An 18,354-nucleotide genomic window follows, 5' to 3' on the forward strand; every position below is an offset into this window, starting at 1 on the left:
GAGGCTAGGTCGGCCTCTTTCTCAAGAGCCTTGTGTCCATACCTGACATCCTCACTCCTAATCCAAATCCCATTCACCAAGGTCTGCGCCCTACAGACACTTCCCTACAAATGCCAATCCAGCCGCTCCATCGAGACTTCCACTCACCCTTTCCCTACTTGCTGATGGGACCCCTCCACACCGTGCTGGAAGATCTCCTGCTCATGCCTTCACTGTCCTGATCTCTGGGACCTGAAGGGCTTTAGAGGGATGCGCCTTGTAGTTCCTGTCCTGTCCACTGTTGCCACTGGCGCTGCTGAGCCAGCAGTGATCCTGGCCAATCAGACTGGCCGCCAATGCTCAGAGATTGAGGGTTGGGTGTCTTCAACACAGGTGGAGGGGGAAATCTAGTCTCCAGTGAATTAACCCTCTGTGGGCCTGCTGGAGTTATCCTTCACTCAGACTGTGAGCAAGGCAAGATCCCCTGCTTATTCCTTTCACCGTCTGCCTCCTTTCTTAACCTTGGTCCATCGTATTTTGAATGCATCAGAAAGTGACTCCTGCTGAAACTGGGTTTGTCTGCCTCTCCTCAGGTACTGCTTGTGCCTGGTCGAGTGTTCATGACTGACAGTTCAGCACCATGTTCGTATCTCCGAGCTGCTTTCTCCATTTCCAGCCCTGAAGAAATGGACGAGGTAAATGCTTTTTTTATTATTAATTCACTGATTTAATCAAGTCTCTTCCTCACCTTCACAGGATGTGGGCATCACATGTTGGGCTGGCACTGCCCATCCCTAACTGCCCTGGAGATGGTGGTGGTGAGCTACCTTCTTGACCAGCTATAATTACTTAGAGTGGTGGGGATAGATACCCACAAGGTGTGTGGAAAGGGACTCCCAGGATTTTGAGTTGGCTGAGGGAACGGTAGTGTGGGTTGAAGTCTGGATGGTGTATCGCTGAGAGGGGAACTTGCAGATGGCCGTGTTTGCACATGTCTGTTGTCCTTGCCCTCCCAAGTGTCAATGATTGCAGCCGTAGAAGCTGCTGTTAAAGAGGGCTTATCAACACTTCTAAAAGGAAATAGGTAATTACACGCAAGATAAAGGAATGGACGAGGGTACATCTGCCTCCTTACCCACCCACCTGGCATCCTGCCTCCTCACCCACCCACCTGGCACCCTGCCTCCTCACCCACCCACCAGGCACTCTGCCTTCTCACCCACCCACCTAGCACCCTGCCTCCTCACCCAGCTGTTACTCTGCCTCATCAGCTACCCACCTGGCACTGCCTCCTCACCCACCCACCTGGCACTCTGCCTTCTAACCCTGACACAACTGCACCCTGCTTCCTCATTCACCCACCTGCCACTCTGCCTTCTCACCCACCACCTAGTACCCTGCCTCCTCACCTACCCACCTGCCACTCTGCCCCATCACCTACCCACCTGCCACTTTGCCTCCTCACCTACCCACCTGGCGGCCTGCCTCCTCACCCACCCACTTGGCACTCTGCCACTCACATATTTCCAACACCACCCTTCACCCACCTGCTAGTTTACTCCCTCACCCATTTATCTTACACACTTACCTTCACTCTGTAGAGTCTGAGAGGTGATTTGGGCTCTCGGGCTGTTGACTTACTGGAATAAACAGTCAAACGGCCTGTTTCTGTGCTGGAATAGCACAAAGACCTGAGCAAGACCTGGGCATCTAAAGTAAACATAGAAATTTCCGAAGAATCTCAGCGGGCCTGGCAGCATCTGTGGAGCGAGAAAGCACAGTTAACCTTTCAAGTCCAGCAGCCCCTCTTCAGTTCATCTGAAGTTCTGAAACGTTAACTCTGCTTTTACTCCACAAATGCTGCTAGAAATATTTCTGGGATGTACAATTTCTAAAATGATATAGTAATAGGAAGCAGTGTCGAAAAGTGGCACTCTGGAGGGGACACTGTCATCGCAAAAAATAAAGATATCAAATGACAGAATGAGGCTTCCTCATCGGCATGTTTCTTATCCCTTACAGGGTTTGCAGAGGCTGGCTGCACTCATCAAAGGATCTGCGTAGAGCATCTTACTGGAAAGGATAGACTTAGAATGATCCATCACCTCACGAAGCAAATCAAAAATTAACGTCCTCTTGCGATTATCATTTTATAACCGTTTCATTTGCCAAACCGTTAGTTTAATTGAATGTTCTTGCACTTTCAACTGTTTCATGTCAAACCATAGTAAAAGCAACAATCAGGGTAAATAAGCAAGTTCATGTTGAATGAGTGTGCAGCATCTGCAGTCCTTCCTGTCTCCAAATTCATGTTGAATGTTCAGAAGAACAGTTCCTTGTGTAAAGAGTGAAAGGTCACTTCTTTCAGAATGGTGCCTTTGTGATTTTCTTTCGGAAAACCGAGTTTTATTGTCTGACTGACCTCCCACTTCTGCATCAGCCAGTTTGAGACTTAATTCAGTACATTGGTCCACATCTCCTGGTAGCTGGATGCTCAGTGTATCACACAAATCTCCCGTCGGGAGCCCTAAGAATTCCCAGTGCACTCTCGATGTGCACTAAACTCTGTGGGTAGAGTCTTACCAGGAACATGAGCGATGTGGGCATTGGCGCAAATATTGGGAAAATCGCATGAGATTAGCACTGCAGAGCTGCAAACCATTTATAATGAAAAATCCTATTTCCCAGCCTTTGCTTTTCATTTGAGACAAAAAAAATTGCAGATGCTGGAATCCAAGGTAGACAAGCAGGAGGCTGGAGGAACACAGCCAGCCAGGCAGCAGGAGGAGGGGAAGAAGTCGATATTTAAGGTTTTTTAATTCACCCGCGAGACATGGCGCCGTTGCCTGGGAATACATTTGTTGCCCATTCCTAATTGTCCTTCAGAAGGTGGTGGTGAGATGCCTTCCTGAACCACCCCAGTTCAAATGCTGTAGGTAGGTTCCAGGGTTTTGACTCAGCACAGTGGAGGAACGGTGATATATTTCCAAGTCAGGATGGTGAGGTGCTTGGAAGGGAACCTGCAGGTGGTGGTATTCCCACATATCTACTTGTCCTTCTAGGTGGAAGTGGTCATGGGTTTGGAAGGTGCTGGCGGAGGGTCTTGGGCGAATTTCTACGATGCATCTTATACATTGTACGCACTGCTGCTACTGAGCATTGGTGTTGAGGGAGTGCATGTGGTGCCAATTAAGCGGGCTGTACCCATTCAGGCAAGTGGGAGTATTCCATCACACTCCCAACTTGTATCTTGTAGATAATGGACTGGATTTGGGGAGTCAGGAGGTACGTTACTTGTCTCACTCTCTGGCCTGTTCTTGCAGCCACTGTGTCCACTTGAGTTTCTGGTCAATGGTCTGTTTGAGAAGTCCTTTAAAACCTCTCATGTTGGTCACGGTTTTTGCTCATCGGACACAATATCACCTTAGGTGCCTTGATGTCAAACATTGATAGTGTTCCTGAAAAGTGTCTTTGGATGGTTTACAATGCTGAAGGAGCTAGAAAAATATAAACAGTTTTCAATTACCCCAGAGTACTATCCACAGGTGCTAAAAATTTCAGAGATGAGGAGAAATTTCGTCTCTGAGGGTTGTGAATATGCAGAATTCTTTACCATAAAAGGGCTGTTGTGGGTCGGTCATTAAAGGCTGAGGCAAACAGATTTTTAATCAATAAGGATTCAAGAGTTATGGGGGTAAATCCCATATTCTTGGGATGTGGATGCCTCTTGTAGAATCCCTAATTGCCCTTGAAAGGTGGGGTGGTGAACCACTTCCTTGATCTACTACAGTTCTCAAGGTGTAGGATCATCCGTGTATTATTAGGGAAGGAATTCCAGGATTTTGACCCAGCAATCGTGAAGGGACAATGTGGCATGGAGGGGAACTTGATATATGGTGTTCCCATATATCTGCTGCGCTTGACCTTCCTGATGAAGGGCTTATGCCTAAAACTTTGATTCTCCTGTTCCTCAGATGCTGCCTGACCTGCTGTGCTTTTCCAGCACCACACTCTCAACCCTGCCATTGGCCTTCTAGATGGAAGTGGTCATGGATTTGGAAGATAGTGTTAGAGGAACTTGATGAGTTGCTGCAGTGTATCTTTATTGTGAGACACACTGCTATCACTGTGCACTGTTGGTGGAGGTTCTGAATGTTAAGTGTGGTAGATGGGTTCCCAATGCAGCAAGCTGCTTCCGATAAATGGTGTCAAGCTGCCTCTGGTCATGTGATAAAACCTTAATTGAATCTCATTTAGCTTTCTGCGTTCCAGTGGCAATAGGTCCAATATCACTATCTTCCAAATACCACACCTGATAAGGCTAAAAACTTGTGTTTGGCTCAAATAACTACTGATATATTGTGGTGTTACTCAAAGTGAATTAATCAAAAGTGCTGTGTTTGACACTGGAGGGAAACCAAATAAGCAGATACTTTAATTTTTGTCAAATTCAAACTGTAAAAATAAAATGTTCTTCATGCAGTTTCTGTCTCTCATTTTCCCACTTATTTCAGATGAATACATAGAGTTGGGATTCGCATCCTTAACCAACAAAAGATGACAATGCAGTTCCGAAAGTAAATCACTCAGCAAATAGCTAACTTATGGCAAACAGTTGTCCGATAAGACAGGATTATAGATAAGGAGGTTAGACGTGTATCTGTGATGGCAGGATATGTAAAGCTATGGGCCAAGTACTGGAAAGTGGGATTAGAATAGTTTAGGTAGTTGTTTTTGACCAGAACAGACATCTTGGGCTGAAGAGCTTTCTTCTATGCTGTAGACCTCAATGACTCTGAGAGTGCATTCAAATTAGAAAGTTTGACTTGAAATCTGTCACCGTAGTTGACATCTCTCAGCACTTGTATTCATGCGAATGTCAGTGAGGGAGATTATAATGTTAACCCTCCCTCTCTGCAGTCGAACAACGAGTACAGTAGGACATTCCACATCACCTTAAAAACAGATTGAAACACAGTCAGAAGTTCTAACTTCTGCAGATACTTTGAGCAAATATTTTGACTCATTCAAGACCTTTCCAACCAGAGTTCATATTGTGCTTTTTTTATTCACTAGACATACTGTGAGTTGTAATTTTCAGCTTGCTTTGGCAGACATAGCACAATCTACATTGATGAAAATAGAATATACGTAAATAGTTCTTGCTTCTTTGCAAACAGAATTAGTTTCAATATTTTTATTTCAAATGTTGAAGTGATAGAATTAGAAGAAACTGTGCAAATGGCACTGTGTATGATAGGAATTTTCTCTGTAAGACCATAAGGTATAGGAACAGAATTAAACCATTCAGTCCATCGAGTCTGCTCTATCATTAAATCATGGCTAATATTTTCTGAGGAAAGGTCACTGGAGCTGAAACTTTAACTCTGATTTCTCTCCACAGATACTACCATCTCTGCTGAGATTTTCTGGTAATTTCTGTTTTTGTTTCTGATCTCCAGCAAACACATTTTTTCATTTTTTTTTCATTTAGCTACCTCTGTTTTATAAACACTCAACGGCTCAGCCTCCACAACCTTCTGCAGCAATGAGTTCCACAGATTCAACACCCTCTGAAAAATTCCTCCTGAGTTCTAAAGGGTTGTCTCTTCACTCTGAGGCTATGCGCTCATGTACTAATCTCTCCAATTAGTGGAAACGTTTTTTTTTCCCGCATCTAATCTGTCCAGGCCTCGCAGTTTTCTGTAAGTTTCAGGCAGATCCTCCTTCATCCCTCTAAACTGCTTTAAGTACAGACCCAGAGTGTTCAAGCGCTCCTCTTTTGACAAGACCTTCATCCTTTGGTTCATTCTTGTAAACCTCCTGTGGACGGCCAGCGAATCCTCCCTTAGATACACGGCCCAAAACTTCTCACCATATTCCAAATGCAGTCTGACCAGAGCCTGATACAGCCTCAGTAGTACATCCCAGCTCTTGCATTCTAGCTCTCCTGAAAAGCACGCTGTCATTACATTTGCCTTCCTAACTGCAATTGAATCTGCATATTGGCCTGAAATGATTCCTGAACTAGGACTCCCAAATCCCTTTGTGCTTCAGATTTACAAAGTCTTTCCCCATTTCAAAAATAGTCTATGCCTCTAATTTTCCTATCAAAGTGCGTAATCTCACACTTTGCCACATTGTATTCCATCTGTCACTTCTTTCCCCACTCTCCTAGCATAATCAAGCCTTTCTGCAGCTTCTCCACTTCCTCAAAACTACCTGTCCCTCCACCTATCTTTGTGCCATCTGCAAACTTAGCAACAATGCCCTCTATTCCTTCATCTAGATCATTAACATATGATGTAAATAGATGTGGTCCCCTTACAGACCCCATTAGTCATCCATTGCCATCCTGAAAAAGACCCCTTTGACCTTATTTTCTGCACTCTGCCAGTCAGCCAATCCTCTATCTACACCAGTACCTTACCCCTAACACTATGGGCTCTTATTTAGCAGGTTCCTTTGCGGCATCTTGTCGAAAGTCTTTTGGAAATCCAAATACATCATGTCCACTAGCTCGCCTTTATCTGACTTTGCGGAAAGATCACCAGTGACTTCACAATCTTCTCAGCTATCAAATTCGGAACATCTGATCCAGTCGATTAATTCACAACCTTCCAATTTCCCCAGCACCTTCTCCTTAGTGATGGACACTACACTCATTTCTTGAAGTTCTGGTATGCTGTCGGTGTCTTCCACTGTGAAAACTGATGCAGTTTTTCTATCTCCTGATTTCGGTCCTTTCCCACATCCTGATTACTGCAAGGAGGCCTGTACACAACTCGCGTCAAGCTTCCTTTCCAGTTCCTAAACTCAACCCACATAGATTGTATGCCTTCTGACTCTGTATCACTTCTTGTAATCAATTTAATTTCATTTCTGATGAACAAGGCAACCCCTCCCCCACTACCCACCTGTCTGTCCTTTCGACAGGACATGTATCCTTGGATGTTTAGTACCTAGCCCTGATCCCCTTGCAGCCATGTCTCTGTGATACCCACAACATTGTAACCGCCAATTTCAATCTGCGCTACAGGCTCATTCACCATGTTTTGTACACACATGCATTTAAGTGCAACACCCTCAGTCCTGCATTGACTGTCCCCATTCTCATAATTGTCTCCTCAATCACTGTGTCTGAAGTTAGTTTCCTGACCATTTCCACACTCTCTGTCCTATTACTTGTTCTGGAAACTTTAATAACGTTCAACATTTTCCATAATTTCCATGCAACTGAACCCATACCCCCACTATTTAGTTTAAAACCCTATCCATAGCCACAACGATGCGACTTTCCAGGACTCTGGAACATCTCTTTTTTCCAGGGTTGGGGAATCGAGGACTAGAGGGCATCAGTTTAAGGTTAGAGGGGAAAGAATAAAAAGAACCTGAAGGACAATGTTTTTACACAGAGGGTGGTACACATATGGAATGAGCTGCCAGCAGAAGTGGTTGAGGTGGGTACATTAACAACATTTAAAAGGCATTTGGGCAAATACATGGATAGGGAAGGATTAGAAGGATATGGGCCAAGTGCAGGGAAATGGGGTTAGCGGTGATAGACATTTTGGTCAGCACGGACCAGTTTGGGCCAAAAAGCCTGTCTCCGTGCTGTAGGACTCTATGGCTCTACGACTCCTTCACCAAGACTGATGCTAATGTCCCATGAATTCCAACCCGTTTCTCCTACACCAATCTTTGAGCCATGTGTATACCTCTTTACCTTATTAACCCTGCACCAATTAACTCATGGCTCATATAGTAATCAGGAGAGTATCATCTTTTTGGATCTGTTTTCTAATTTATCCTCTTGCTGCTCAGCAGAACCTCATTCCTCCTTCACTCCTATCTCAGGCAGGGGTTTCACTGGAATGGGAATTAGGCAGGCAGGCATGTAATTTTGTGCCATTGGCCAGTGTATCATTTTGCCAGTGCCATCACTGTCATATTCCTGAAGGCTGGGTAAAGGGTGGAATGGATATCCTCCATAATACACAGGTAACCTCTTAGGTTCATTACGAGTCCAATTTTCCAGTAAGCAATTGGGTTACCTATGGTACCAGGAGTGCCTGGCTGGTTGGAGATGATGCCCAGCAGCAGACTGGTGTGGATGGGCACTCCAGGAAGACCAGGACGTGTCATTGCAATGCCTCCTCTCCACCAACATCTACTGGCCACTGCATAGCTGCTCATGACTATAACTGTAGGCTAACATGTTCCCCTCCGTGATGGATTGCCAGCCAAATGTATCATTTACTTCCACAGTGTTGGGAAAGCTCCACTCTAAGGTGCCATCTCCATTTCTTACCAGACTTCCTTCCACTTGGAGGGCTTCCTGTTAGCCTCAAGACCCTGTGCTCCATTTGAATTGGGCAAGGTGCCTACCCTCTCCCTACAAACTGAGACATTGACAAAGCAGTTGCATGAGAATTCTCTGTTAGTTCCTAATGAGGAGGTCATAGAGTCATAGAGATGTACAGCATGGAAACAGAACCTTCAGTCCAATTCGTCCATGCCAACCAGATATCCTAAATTAATCTAGTCCCATTTGCCAGCATTAGGCCCATATCCCTCTAAACCCTTCCTATTCATATACCCATCCAGATACCTTTTAAATGTTGTAAGAGGACTTAAACTGAAAGCAATTGGTGAAAGAAGCAAGGTTGAAGTGAGGTCCATCTTCCCCACTCCGTGGCTCATTAGAGTGCGGAATGCACTGCCTGGAAACGTGGTGGTGACAGGTTCAACTGAGGCATAAAGAGGGATTTGGGTAATTATTTGGATGGAAATGGTGGGCAAGGGTATGAAGAAAAAGCAGGAGATTGTCACGAGGTAATGACACCCATTTCAAGGGCCAGTGCAGGCACTATGGGCTGAATGGCCTCCTTTTGCATCATAGTACCTATGTGATTCTACGTCACCTGTTTGGTTTCTTGGTATTAGATGCTCAACATGACGGAATTGCAGGTACCACATTATCCTCCATGTGGGAAAAAGAATAATAATCACGTATATGACTAAGAGAAGAAAATGTTCTGAGGAGAGAACAGTGAATGAATAAAGAAAACTAGTGCTGAGAGGGAAATCAAAATCACAGATAATTAGCAGTGAATAAAGGTTTTGTTTAGTCATGAACAAGCCACTTGTGATATCAACAAGTTTCCTAATCATATATATACCAGGCTTGGATGATTTGTTATGTGTTATGTTTCAACAAGTGCCAGTTGAGCAGTACCAAGCCAAAATACTAACAGTAGTAGAAATTAAAAACAGAAAATGCTAGTAAGGCCTAGCAGTCGGTGGAAAGAGAAACAAAGTTAAGGTCTCAATTTATTGAGAAACATATCAGCTTAGATCGAATGGGAGAATAGATTTGATGGGCCTAATGGCCTAATTCTGTTCCTCTATCTTATGATCTTATGATCTGATGAATAGTCACATGCCTGAACCATTAATCCTATTTCTCTCTGTACACTTGGTGCCAAGCCTACAGAGTATTTCCAGTCATGTAGATTGTCTCCAGTCCAGAGATTATCACCATCGAGGTCCTGGTTTTTAACTTTTTTCCTAGCTCTGTATAATCACTCTGCAGGACCTTATCCCTATTTCTATTCATGTCATTTGTACCAACATGCACAATGACTTCTGGCTGTTCACCCTCCCCCTTGAGAACATTGTGCAGCCATCCTGAGACATCCTGGAGCCTGGTACCCGGGAGGCAAAATACCATCATGGATTCCCATTTGCGGCCACAGAATCTGCTATCTGTCCTCCTAACTATTGAGTCTCCTATTACTAAGGCCCTGTTGACCTTTACCCTTTCCCATTGTGCCCCACAGCCGGTCATAGTGCCACCAACCTGGCTACTGCTGTTTTCCCCTGAACGATCATACCCCCAACAGTATCCAAAGCAGTAGACTTGTTTTCGGGGGAATGGCCACAGTGGACTCCTGCACTCTCTGCCTACTCCCTTTGCCTTTCTTGGTGGTCACCCAGTTATTCTGTGCCTGCACCTTAGGTGTGACCACCTCACTAAAACTCTTAGCTGTGAAGCACTCAGCGCTTAGATGATCCTGAGTGCATCCAGCTCCAGCTCCAACTCCCCAACACGGTCTCCCAGGAGTTGCAGCTGGGTGCACTTCGCACACGTGTAGTCATCAGAACGATGGAAGTCTCCCGGAGCTCCCACATCCTGCAGGTGGAATATGGGACTGCCCTAAATAACATCTTAACTGCTGTAAAACTAAAGAGGAAAGTTAAAAGGACTTTACCTGAGGTTACCTGTACTTTTTTACTGAGCCACAGCTCTCCAAAGCCTCTGGGGCCAAAGCCTTATTTCCTATTCTGCTACCAATAAATTTTACAATAGCACATCTCTCTACCCAAACCCTTTTTTCTTTGGTTAGAGGAGGAGGGAAGGAGGGGAACACGACAGTGATGTCGTCTTTGGGCCTTAAGCACTCTTTGGCAAAAGGTATTAAGGCTTTGACCAGAAAAAGGAAGGAGGTGTGGCTTAGATACAGGCAGCTGGGATCAAGGGAACCCCTGGAGATGTACAGGAGTTTACTGAAGAAAGAAATCATGAGGGTGTAAAGGGGGCATGAGATAGCTTTGCTTGAGAAGATTAGGGTGAATCCAAAGAGGTATGATGTGGAGGTGCTGGTGTTGGACAAAGTTAAAAATCACATAATGCCAAATTATAGTCCAACGGGTTTATTTAGAAGCACTAGCTTTCGGAGCACCACTCCTTCATCAGGACAACTACCTGACAAAGGAGCAACACTCTGAAAGTTAAAACTTCCAAATAAACCTATAGGACTATAACGTGGTGTTGTGTGATTTCTAACTTTTCCCAAAGAGGTACTTTGTGTACATTAAAGGAAAAAGAATAACTGGAGAGAGAATAGGGGCCCTGAAGGACCAAAGTGAACACATGTATGTGGAACCGCAGGAGATGGGTGAGGTCCTCAATGAATATTTCTTCTCTATGTCTACCATGGATAAAGACATGAAGTCTAATACATCCAAAACCTCCTTTGCTGTGATATGGATTGTCCCCAAGATGTCACTACTAATGTCCTCAAGTTCCCAGGTCTTAGAGTCATAGAGAGTCATAGAGATGTACAGCACAGAAACAGACCCTTTGGTCGGCATGGACGAGTTGGACCAAAGGGTCTGTTTCCATAATGTACATCTCTATGACTTAATGATTCTATGACCTGGGAACTTGAGGAGGTTAATGGTGATATCTTGGAGACAGTCCATAATCACAGCAGAGGAGGTTTTGGATATATTAGAATGTATGCAGGTGGATAAGAACAAATGGGCATGGCCTCAAGATTAGAAGGAGCAGGTTTAGAACTGAACTGAGAGGGAACTTCTTCACCCAGAGGGTTGTTAATCAATGGAATTCCTTGACCAGTGTGCAGGATAGGGGACTCTGCGACCCCCCATCAGGCACTCTGCTTCCCTTCCCAAGAACAAAGACACGGAGGAGTTCGTCCAAAACTATTTATTCAATTCTGCAGAACCGGGTGTTACCTCAATGGCTTCCCACGAGGCACACACACAGATTGTAATCCCCGCACGTTATATACATGTAGGAGTGGGCTGGGCCTTCTACTGTCTCAGCCAATGAGTGTTAAAGTTCCCCACTGTCCTCCTGATGGATGAGATTATTTGGTTATTCACCCAGCCAATCAGTGTTCGAGTTCCCCGCTTCTCCCTTATATGGATGATGACGTACAGCCGTGGTTGTGGGCGGTCCCTCAGCCACGAGGAAAGCTGTTTCCATTGTTCCATTCATGAAAATCTGGGGGAGTGTCTGCTCGTGCTTACTACAAGGTAGAGAAGACTAAAATGGTGGCTTTGTACTTACTATGTGCTTACTACAACAGTTAATGATTTAAAAATTACACCACCCCCTACAAATCCCCCGTGTCTTTTCTTACGGTTTGTAATTTTTAAACTGGGAGTTTCTTCTCCAGGGCGTCCAATAGCTCCCGAGCTTGTTTATCAAGCTGCCCGTCTCTAATGCTATCCCCGCCCAAGAGGGATTCAGACTGTTCTATCTCGAGGTTCATCCTTTCGACCTGCCCATAGGGAACATCCCTCTTAGTAAGGGCGGTTTCGATCAGTCGCTGAGTTAACCCCCTGGCGCAGGGAATGATACAACACCCGAGGGCAGTTAGTACCCCTGCCACCACTATACATGAGACAAGAAAGGAAACGACCACCCCCTTCCATTTACCGAACCAAGCATCCAACCAACCCGTGAGGCCAGAATCGATGCCCGAGTTTTCGGCGAGTTCATCCACCAATGTGGTGAGCCCATCCAGGGCGCGGGTGATGGACCCATCAGGGGCTGTGTTGTTGGGGATGAAAGTGCAGCACTGAGTGCCTATCATGACACAAACACCCCCCTTCTCTGCTAACATCACGTCCAGGGCCAACCTATTTTCCCACGCCATTCTGCTAGTGGCGTCTAGTTGTTCTGCTATTCCCTTCACTGCATCCCGAGTATAATTAATGAACCTCTGCTGATTGTAGTAAATATAATTAATCCAATCCACGTTCTTATTGATGGTAACCCACCAGAACAGTGACGACTCAAAACCCGCCGCTATCTGGTTCCTAGCCTTGTATTCATCAGGAACACCCCTGGGGACCCCTATGGCATCTAAATATATGTTATCATCAAAAGAGGTCTCCAAAGCCCTTAGTTCTTCTACTGGAACGGGGTTGCTCTTGTTTTTCGAATGCCACGGTGAATGGGATGGCCAATTGAACGATTGCACAAGTGCCCGCCCATTTTTGGGGCAGGGTCGGTCGCAGAATCCTCCCACCACAGTACCACCAGAGGTCTGCCCTAGGCACATGAATGTGGGAGTAATTCCTGCCCCCGGTAGTTTCGTTGACCCGCCGAATTGATCCGCTGCACTTGTCAAATGTCCCCACATCATTGTCCCATTGCGGTGCCATCCGAGAGACGCAGGCTTGGTGCGTACCCGTTACCCCTGTGAATGACGGAGGGCGGGGCGCCCCTTTAGACCTGACGGGAGGAAACTTCAAACTTAAGGGTCGACAAGTGGGGTCGTTCCAGGCCTCTCGGTCCTGGTACAGCCTTACCATGCAGTCCAAGGCTTGTGGATGTTTCTCCCATCCCAGCGGGAATGGGACCACCTGAGGGTTAGGACGGGCACCCGTGCACGCGTAGCAATCACTCTTTTTCATGCTCCTTACCGTATATTTGACCCATTCCATCCAGGCATTCGCCTCCCCGTATCCCGTTTCTATTTCAAAGGTCCTTTCCAAGTCCATCACCTCAATTATCCTAACCTTTTCCTGCTCATCGGGGGTGGATGAGGCCCCAGACCCAGCTTCAATGACCGTGATGGTTGTGCAGCACAGCTGCAACCCCTTCTGTCCTGCCTGGCCCCCAATCCTAATACCCAGGATCGTTCCATTAAGGCTCGTCCCGTTGTTCCCCAAGGTCTTTATGGTCAGATAGAGTGGATTGCACTGATTCTGCTCACAATTCCGCCCAGGGGTGATGGGATCACGGACAATTGACACCATAGCCTGGACCCCGGGGGCCGGAGGCCTATTGATGCCTTATTTGCCATTCAACTGTAATACTAACGTCTGACCCTGGAATCCCCTTTCTCTCTCTAGGTTACGCTTAGTCTGATTCAGTTCACTTTTAGTCGCACAGGGCACCAACCCACATAGGTCTAAACTAAGTGTCTGTGTTGGCTTGTTGGCGGGAACGGAGATGGAGAGCCACCGACGGTCCTCTGCCTGTTTTTTTTCCCAGAGGCCGAATTGGGTAACACGCACACTATGACCCAGCTGAAGGATAATGGCAAAGCAAGTTAACAATACGATTGACTGCATTTTGTTGCAACACTCGTGTCCGGCCGGAGGACACAGTCCTTTAAACTCGCCAAAGTCCAATTAGTCTGTTCTCAGGGTCTCTGTTCCTTAGATGCCTCTGTCAGAGAGGTTTGTTTGTCCTCCGTCGGTTGTGGCACCGGTCCCTTGATCCGAGTATAATGTGTCCAGCCCTTTTCGGCCGTGCGGACAGCCGTTTCGGTAGTCAAAAGTACTAGGAAGGGACCGTCCCAAGTTGGTTCGAGGGTGCGTTGCTTCCAGCTTTTAATCAGGACCCACTGACCCGGCTTGATGGTGTGCACCGCAAACTCGAGGGGCGGCGTCTGTGCCAAAAGTCCCTGTTGGCGTAAACGAGATAGAGCAGACCCCAGAGCCACCACATATTTTTGCACAAACATGTCCCGAGACTCGAATAAGGGAGGTTCTCCCTTCGGCCCATGGAATGGGAGGCCAAACAGCATTTCGTAAGGGGAGATGCCCAAATCCCGTCTTGGCTGGGTGCGAATTTGCAACAGGGCGAGGGGTAGGCATTTGGTAACTGTCTTCAGGCCCTGCCTCCCTTCCCAAGAGATGGGGTATTGGTGCACTCTGACGTCGGGGCTCTGGGGCTTTAATTTTACCTCCACAGGTCGAATTGCGACCCCCCCCCGGTTCCCTTTGGCGACCCAAACCCTAGGGTCTATCTCTGTCAATCGGGACTCACTAAGGTATGACATGGTAATGGCTAATTCTTCCTCTTCTCCCACTTCTATTCGTAGTCCGAAACGGACTATTAAATCCCGTCCCAACAACCCATAGGGAAGGTGCGGGAGGTGAAGGAGTTCCACTTAGAGCTCCTCCTCCTCCAGCCGCAAGGGTTGTGGTTCAAATATTCTTGCACTGAAAACCCCACCCTTTACTCCTGAAATGTTTAATGTTTTAGCCTGGAAGCCAACCCCCCTAGGATGGAGGGGGATTGAGGACCTGCCGGCGCCTGTGTCAACTAAGAAAGTAACATCTTGTCTAAATGGGCCCACCCGTAAATTTACCAGGGGTTCTTGGTAGGCCCGTGTTCCGATCCTCCCCTGACTTCCCTAATCCATTTGTTCGCGCTCCATTTCATACATCCCTTCTCGCTCCCTTTTAAAATCGGGACAATCCCTCTTGAAGTGTCCCAGTTTCCCGCAATGGTAACATCCAGCCGCCTTAGGCCGTTCGATTCCATAAGATCCTCCTCTCCCACTTCTGCCCCGTCTCGCTCCTCTCCCTCTCCAACTTTCCCTCGACCTTCCTCTTTCCATCCCATAACCTTCTTCCCCCATTCCGGTGGATTTACAAGCTTCCCGTACGGGCCACCATCATTTTTGTCTTCTGTTTCTCCCTTATTACATCCCTCTGAACGTACACCTTCTGTGCTTCCCGTAATAATTCTGCAACATCTTTTTCAGCCCAATCCTCCACTTTCTGTAATTTCTTCTGAATGTCAGGCCATGACTTAGTCACAAAGTGCACCTTAAGCATGCCCTTGCCTATTTCCCCATCGGGGTCTAAACCTGAATACTTTCGCATGGACTCCCGCAAATGGTCTAAAAACTCACTCGGGGATTCATCCTTTTTCTGTCCAACTTCGAATGCTTTCGCTAAATTCCGCTGTTTAGGCACGCAGGTTTTGATTCCCCTGATTATAAGGTTTCTGAGGTCTGTCATATTAGCCCGTCCCCCCTCGTCATTATGATCCCACCGGGGGTCCTCTAAGGGGTACTTCTGCTCTCCACGCTGAGGGCCGTCCTGATGCTCCCTATCCCAAATGGCCATTGCACTTTTCCGGATCATGACAATTTCATCGTAATTAAATAGTATTCTCATCATGGCCTGCAATTCGGCCCATGTGTATATACTGGGCCCCAGAAATTGATCTAATTGTGTTCCCACACTGACGGGGTCGTCCAGTAGACGGGGTAGTTCATTACGGAGTTGTCGGATATCCCCAGAATTTAAAGGTTGTACTACGAATCCGGTCCGTTCGTTCCCAAACGGCACCTCTCGTAAAGGGTTCATCTGTTCAACATTGTTAACCCTCTCAGCACCCAATCTCTCTTCTTGATCTCTCCGCATCTCAATTCGGGCTGATCTCCTAATGCCTGGGGTGGGGTCTTCTTCCCTTCCTGTGTCCCCCCCAGCAGGCTCTCCCTCACTGAGCATGACCTGCCGGGAACCGGGATTATCCGACGCAGGAGGGAGGTCCGCGCTGGACGCCTGGCCGTGGCGGGTTGTACATACGGGGGCGGGGCAGAAGGGGGCAAACCGTCGGTGAGGACGTCCCAAGACTTCTGGGGCTTTCTCGGGTCTGTTTGGGGAATCAGAGGTAGAGACTTGTGGGGTCCCCGCAGTCACTCGCCAACCAGGCGGCGGCGTATTTGCTCTCTTCTGGGTCAAACGGTTGTTTTCTGTTAACATATATATTTAGGAGTTGACACACCCAGTCTTCATCAGACCCATACTCGGGCCAAACTACCGAGGGGGCGCGGACAGGTTCTTTGGTCCATATAAAACAACAATATTTTATCATAGTCTCTTTCTTTAAGTCCTTTGTCCTACTGCTTTCCGTCCATAAACTCAATTTCCGACCTAGTGGACTATCGGGGGGTATTTCTTTTCCATTTACAGTCCTCCCTGACTTGTCCTTAGTGGACCTAAAAGTCTGATTTCCCATGGTCTATCTTCGGTCCTGGTCTTAAACGCCTAAAGCGTTTTCACAGATAACCGTCAAAACCACAATTTCCCATGGTCTATCTTCGGTCCTGGTCTTAAACGCTTAAAGCGTTCTCACAGATGACCGTCAAAACCACGCGGCCAACAAGGAAGAACAAAAAGAAACTCTCTCACCTTGATTCGTGCACGAAGTTGTCTGGCCTTTTTAAATGTGTGTACCCCCGTGTATAGTCACTAACCGGTCGTCCCAGCACTCGTCCCTGTGTTCCTTTTCTCGGGATCCAAAATTATTTTAATGAGCCGGGTCACTCTCTTGGCCGACGGCTGACGGACCAAGCCGATCCAGTGAGCAGTATAAATATATACCAGACGCGTCTTTTTGTATCAGACTTGATCCACGAGCCGAAGAGAGTCCCGGCAATAATTATTGCATCCCGGAAGAGCCCCCAATTGTGCAGGATAGGGGACTCTGCGACCCCCATCAGGCACTCTGCTTCCCTTCCCAAGAACAAAGACACGGAGGAGTTCGTCCAAAACTATTTATTCAATTCTGCAGAACCGGGTGTTACCTCAATGGCTTCCCACGAGGCACACACACAGATTGTAATCCCCGCACGTTATATACATGTAGGAGTGGGCTGGGCCTTCTACTGTCTCAGCCAATGAGTGTTAAAGTTCCCCACTGTCCTCCTGATGGATGAGATTATTTGGTTATTCACCCAGCCAATCAGTGTTCGAGTTCCCCGCTTCTCCCTTATATGGATGATGACGTACAGCCGTGGTTGTGGGCGGTCCCTCAGCCACGAGGAAAGCTGTTTCCATTGTTCCATTCATGAAAATCTGGGGGAGTGTCTGCTCGTGCTTACTACAAGGTAGAGAAGACTAAAATGGTGGCTTTGTACTTACTATGTGCTTACTACAACAGTTAATGATTTAAAAATTACACCACCCCCTACACCAGGGAAGTAGCTGATGCTACTTCAGTTATCGCTTTTAAAGCTAAGGTAGATACTTTTTTGAAAAGTAGAGCGATTAAGGGATATGGTGAAAATGCGGATAACTGGAGCTGAGTCCATGAAAAGATTAGCCATGATCTTACTGAATGGCAGAGCAGGCTTGAAGAGCCAGGCGACCTACTCCTGCCCCTAGTTCTTATGTTCATATGTTCTTATAAATCTCCAGGTCCTGACCAGATATATCCAAGAACACTGCAAGAGGTTAGAGAAGAAATTGCAGGGGCTCTGGCTGATATTTTTGCATCATTGGAGCCATGGGTTAGGTCCTGGAAAACTGGAGGATAGCGAATGTTTATTCAAGAAGGGCTGCAAAGAAAAGCCTGGGAACTACAGACCAGGAAGCTTAACATGTGTGATAGGTAAGTTACTTGAGAAGATGCTGAGGGATAAGATATACATGCATTTGGAAAGATAGGGTTCGATTAGGAGTAGTCAGTATGGCTTTGTGAATGGGAGGTCATGTTTCAGAAATTTGTTAGAGTTCTTTGATAAAGTGACCAGGAAGGTTGACAAGGGCAGGGCAGTAGATATAGTCTATATGGATTTCAGTAAGGCGTTTGATAAGGTTCCACATGGTAGGCTGCTCTGGAGGGTTAGATCGCACGGAATCCAGGGGAAGCTGGCAAACTGGATACACAATTAGCTTGTTGGTAGAAGAGGGTAATAGTTAAAGGATGTTTGTCGGATTGGAGGCCTGTGACTTGTGGACTGCCTCAGGGTCAGTGCTGGGTCTATTACTGTTTGTTATCTATATCAATGATTTGGATGAGAA

The 18,354-nt window shown here is 46.7% G+C and overlaps 1 protein-coding gene across 1 annotated transcript in view; it reads left to right on the forward strand.

Moving 5' to 3' along the window:
* Window positions 1-4,461, forward strand: part of aadat (aminoadipate aminotransferase) — an 88,914-nt gene extending 84,453 nt beyond the window's left edge. Inside the window, exons 14-15 of the mRNA XM_043703414.2 lie at window positions 573-674; window positions 2,002-4,461. Of these exons, the coding sequence (XP_043559349.2) occupies window positions 573-674; window positions 2,002-2,043 (144 nt within the window). The 3' untranslated portion in view covers window positions 2,044-4,461. The remainder of the gene's footprint in view (window positions 1-572; window positions 675-2,001) is intronic.
* The last annotated feature ends 13,893 nt before the right edge of the window (window positions 4,462-18,354 follow it).

The sequence above is a fragment of the Chiloscyllium plagiosum genome, unplaced genomic scaffold (assembly GCF_037043375.1).
Source record: "Chiloscyllium plagiosum isolate Xiang-an unplaced genomic scaffold, Cpla_swu_hap1 HiC_scaffold_2, whole genome shotgun sequence".
NCBI lineage: Eukaryota > Metazoa > Chordata > Chondrichthyes > Orectolobiformes > Hemiscylliidae > Chiloscyllium > Chiloscyllium plagiosum.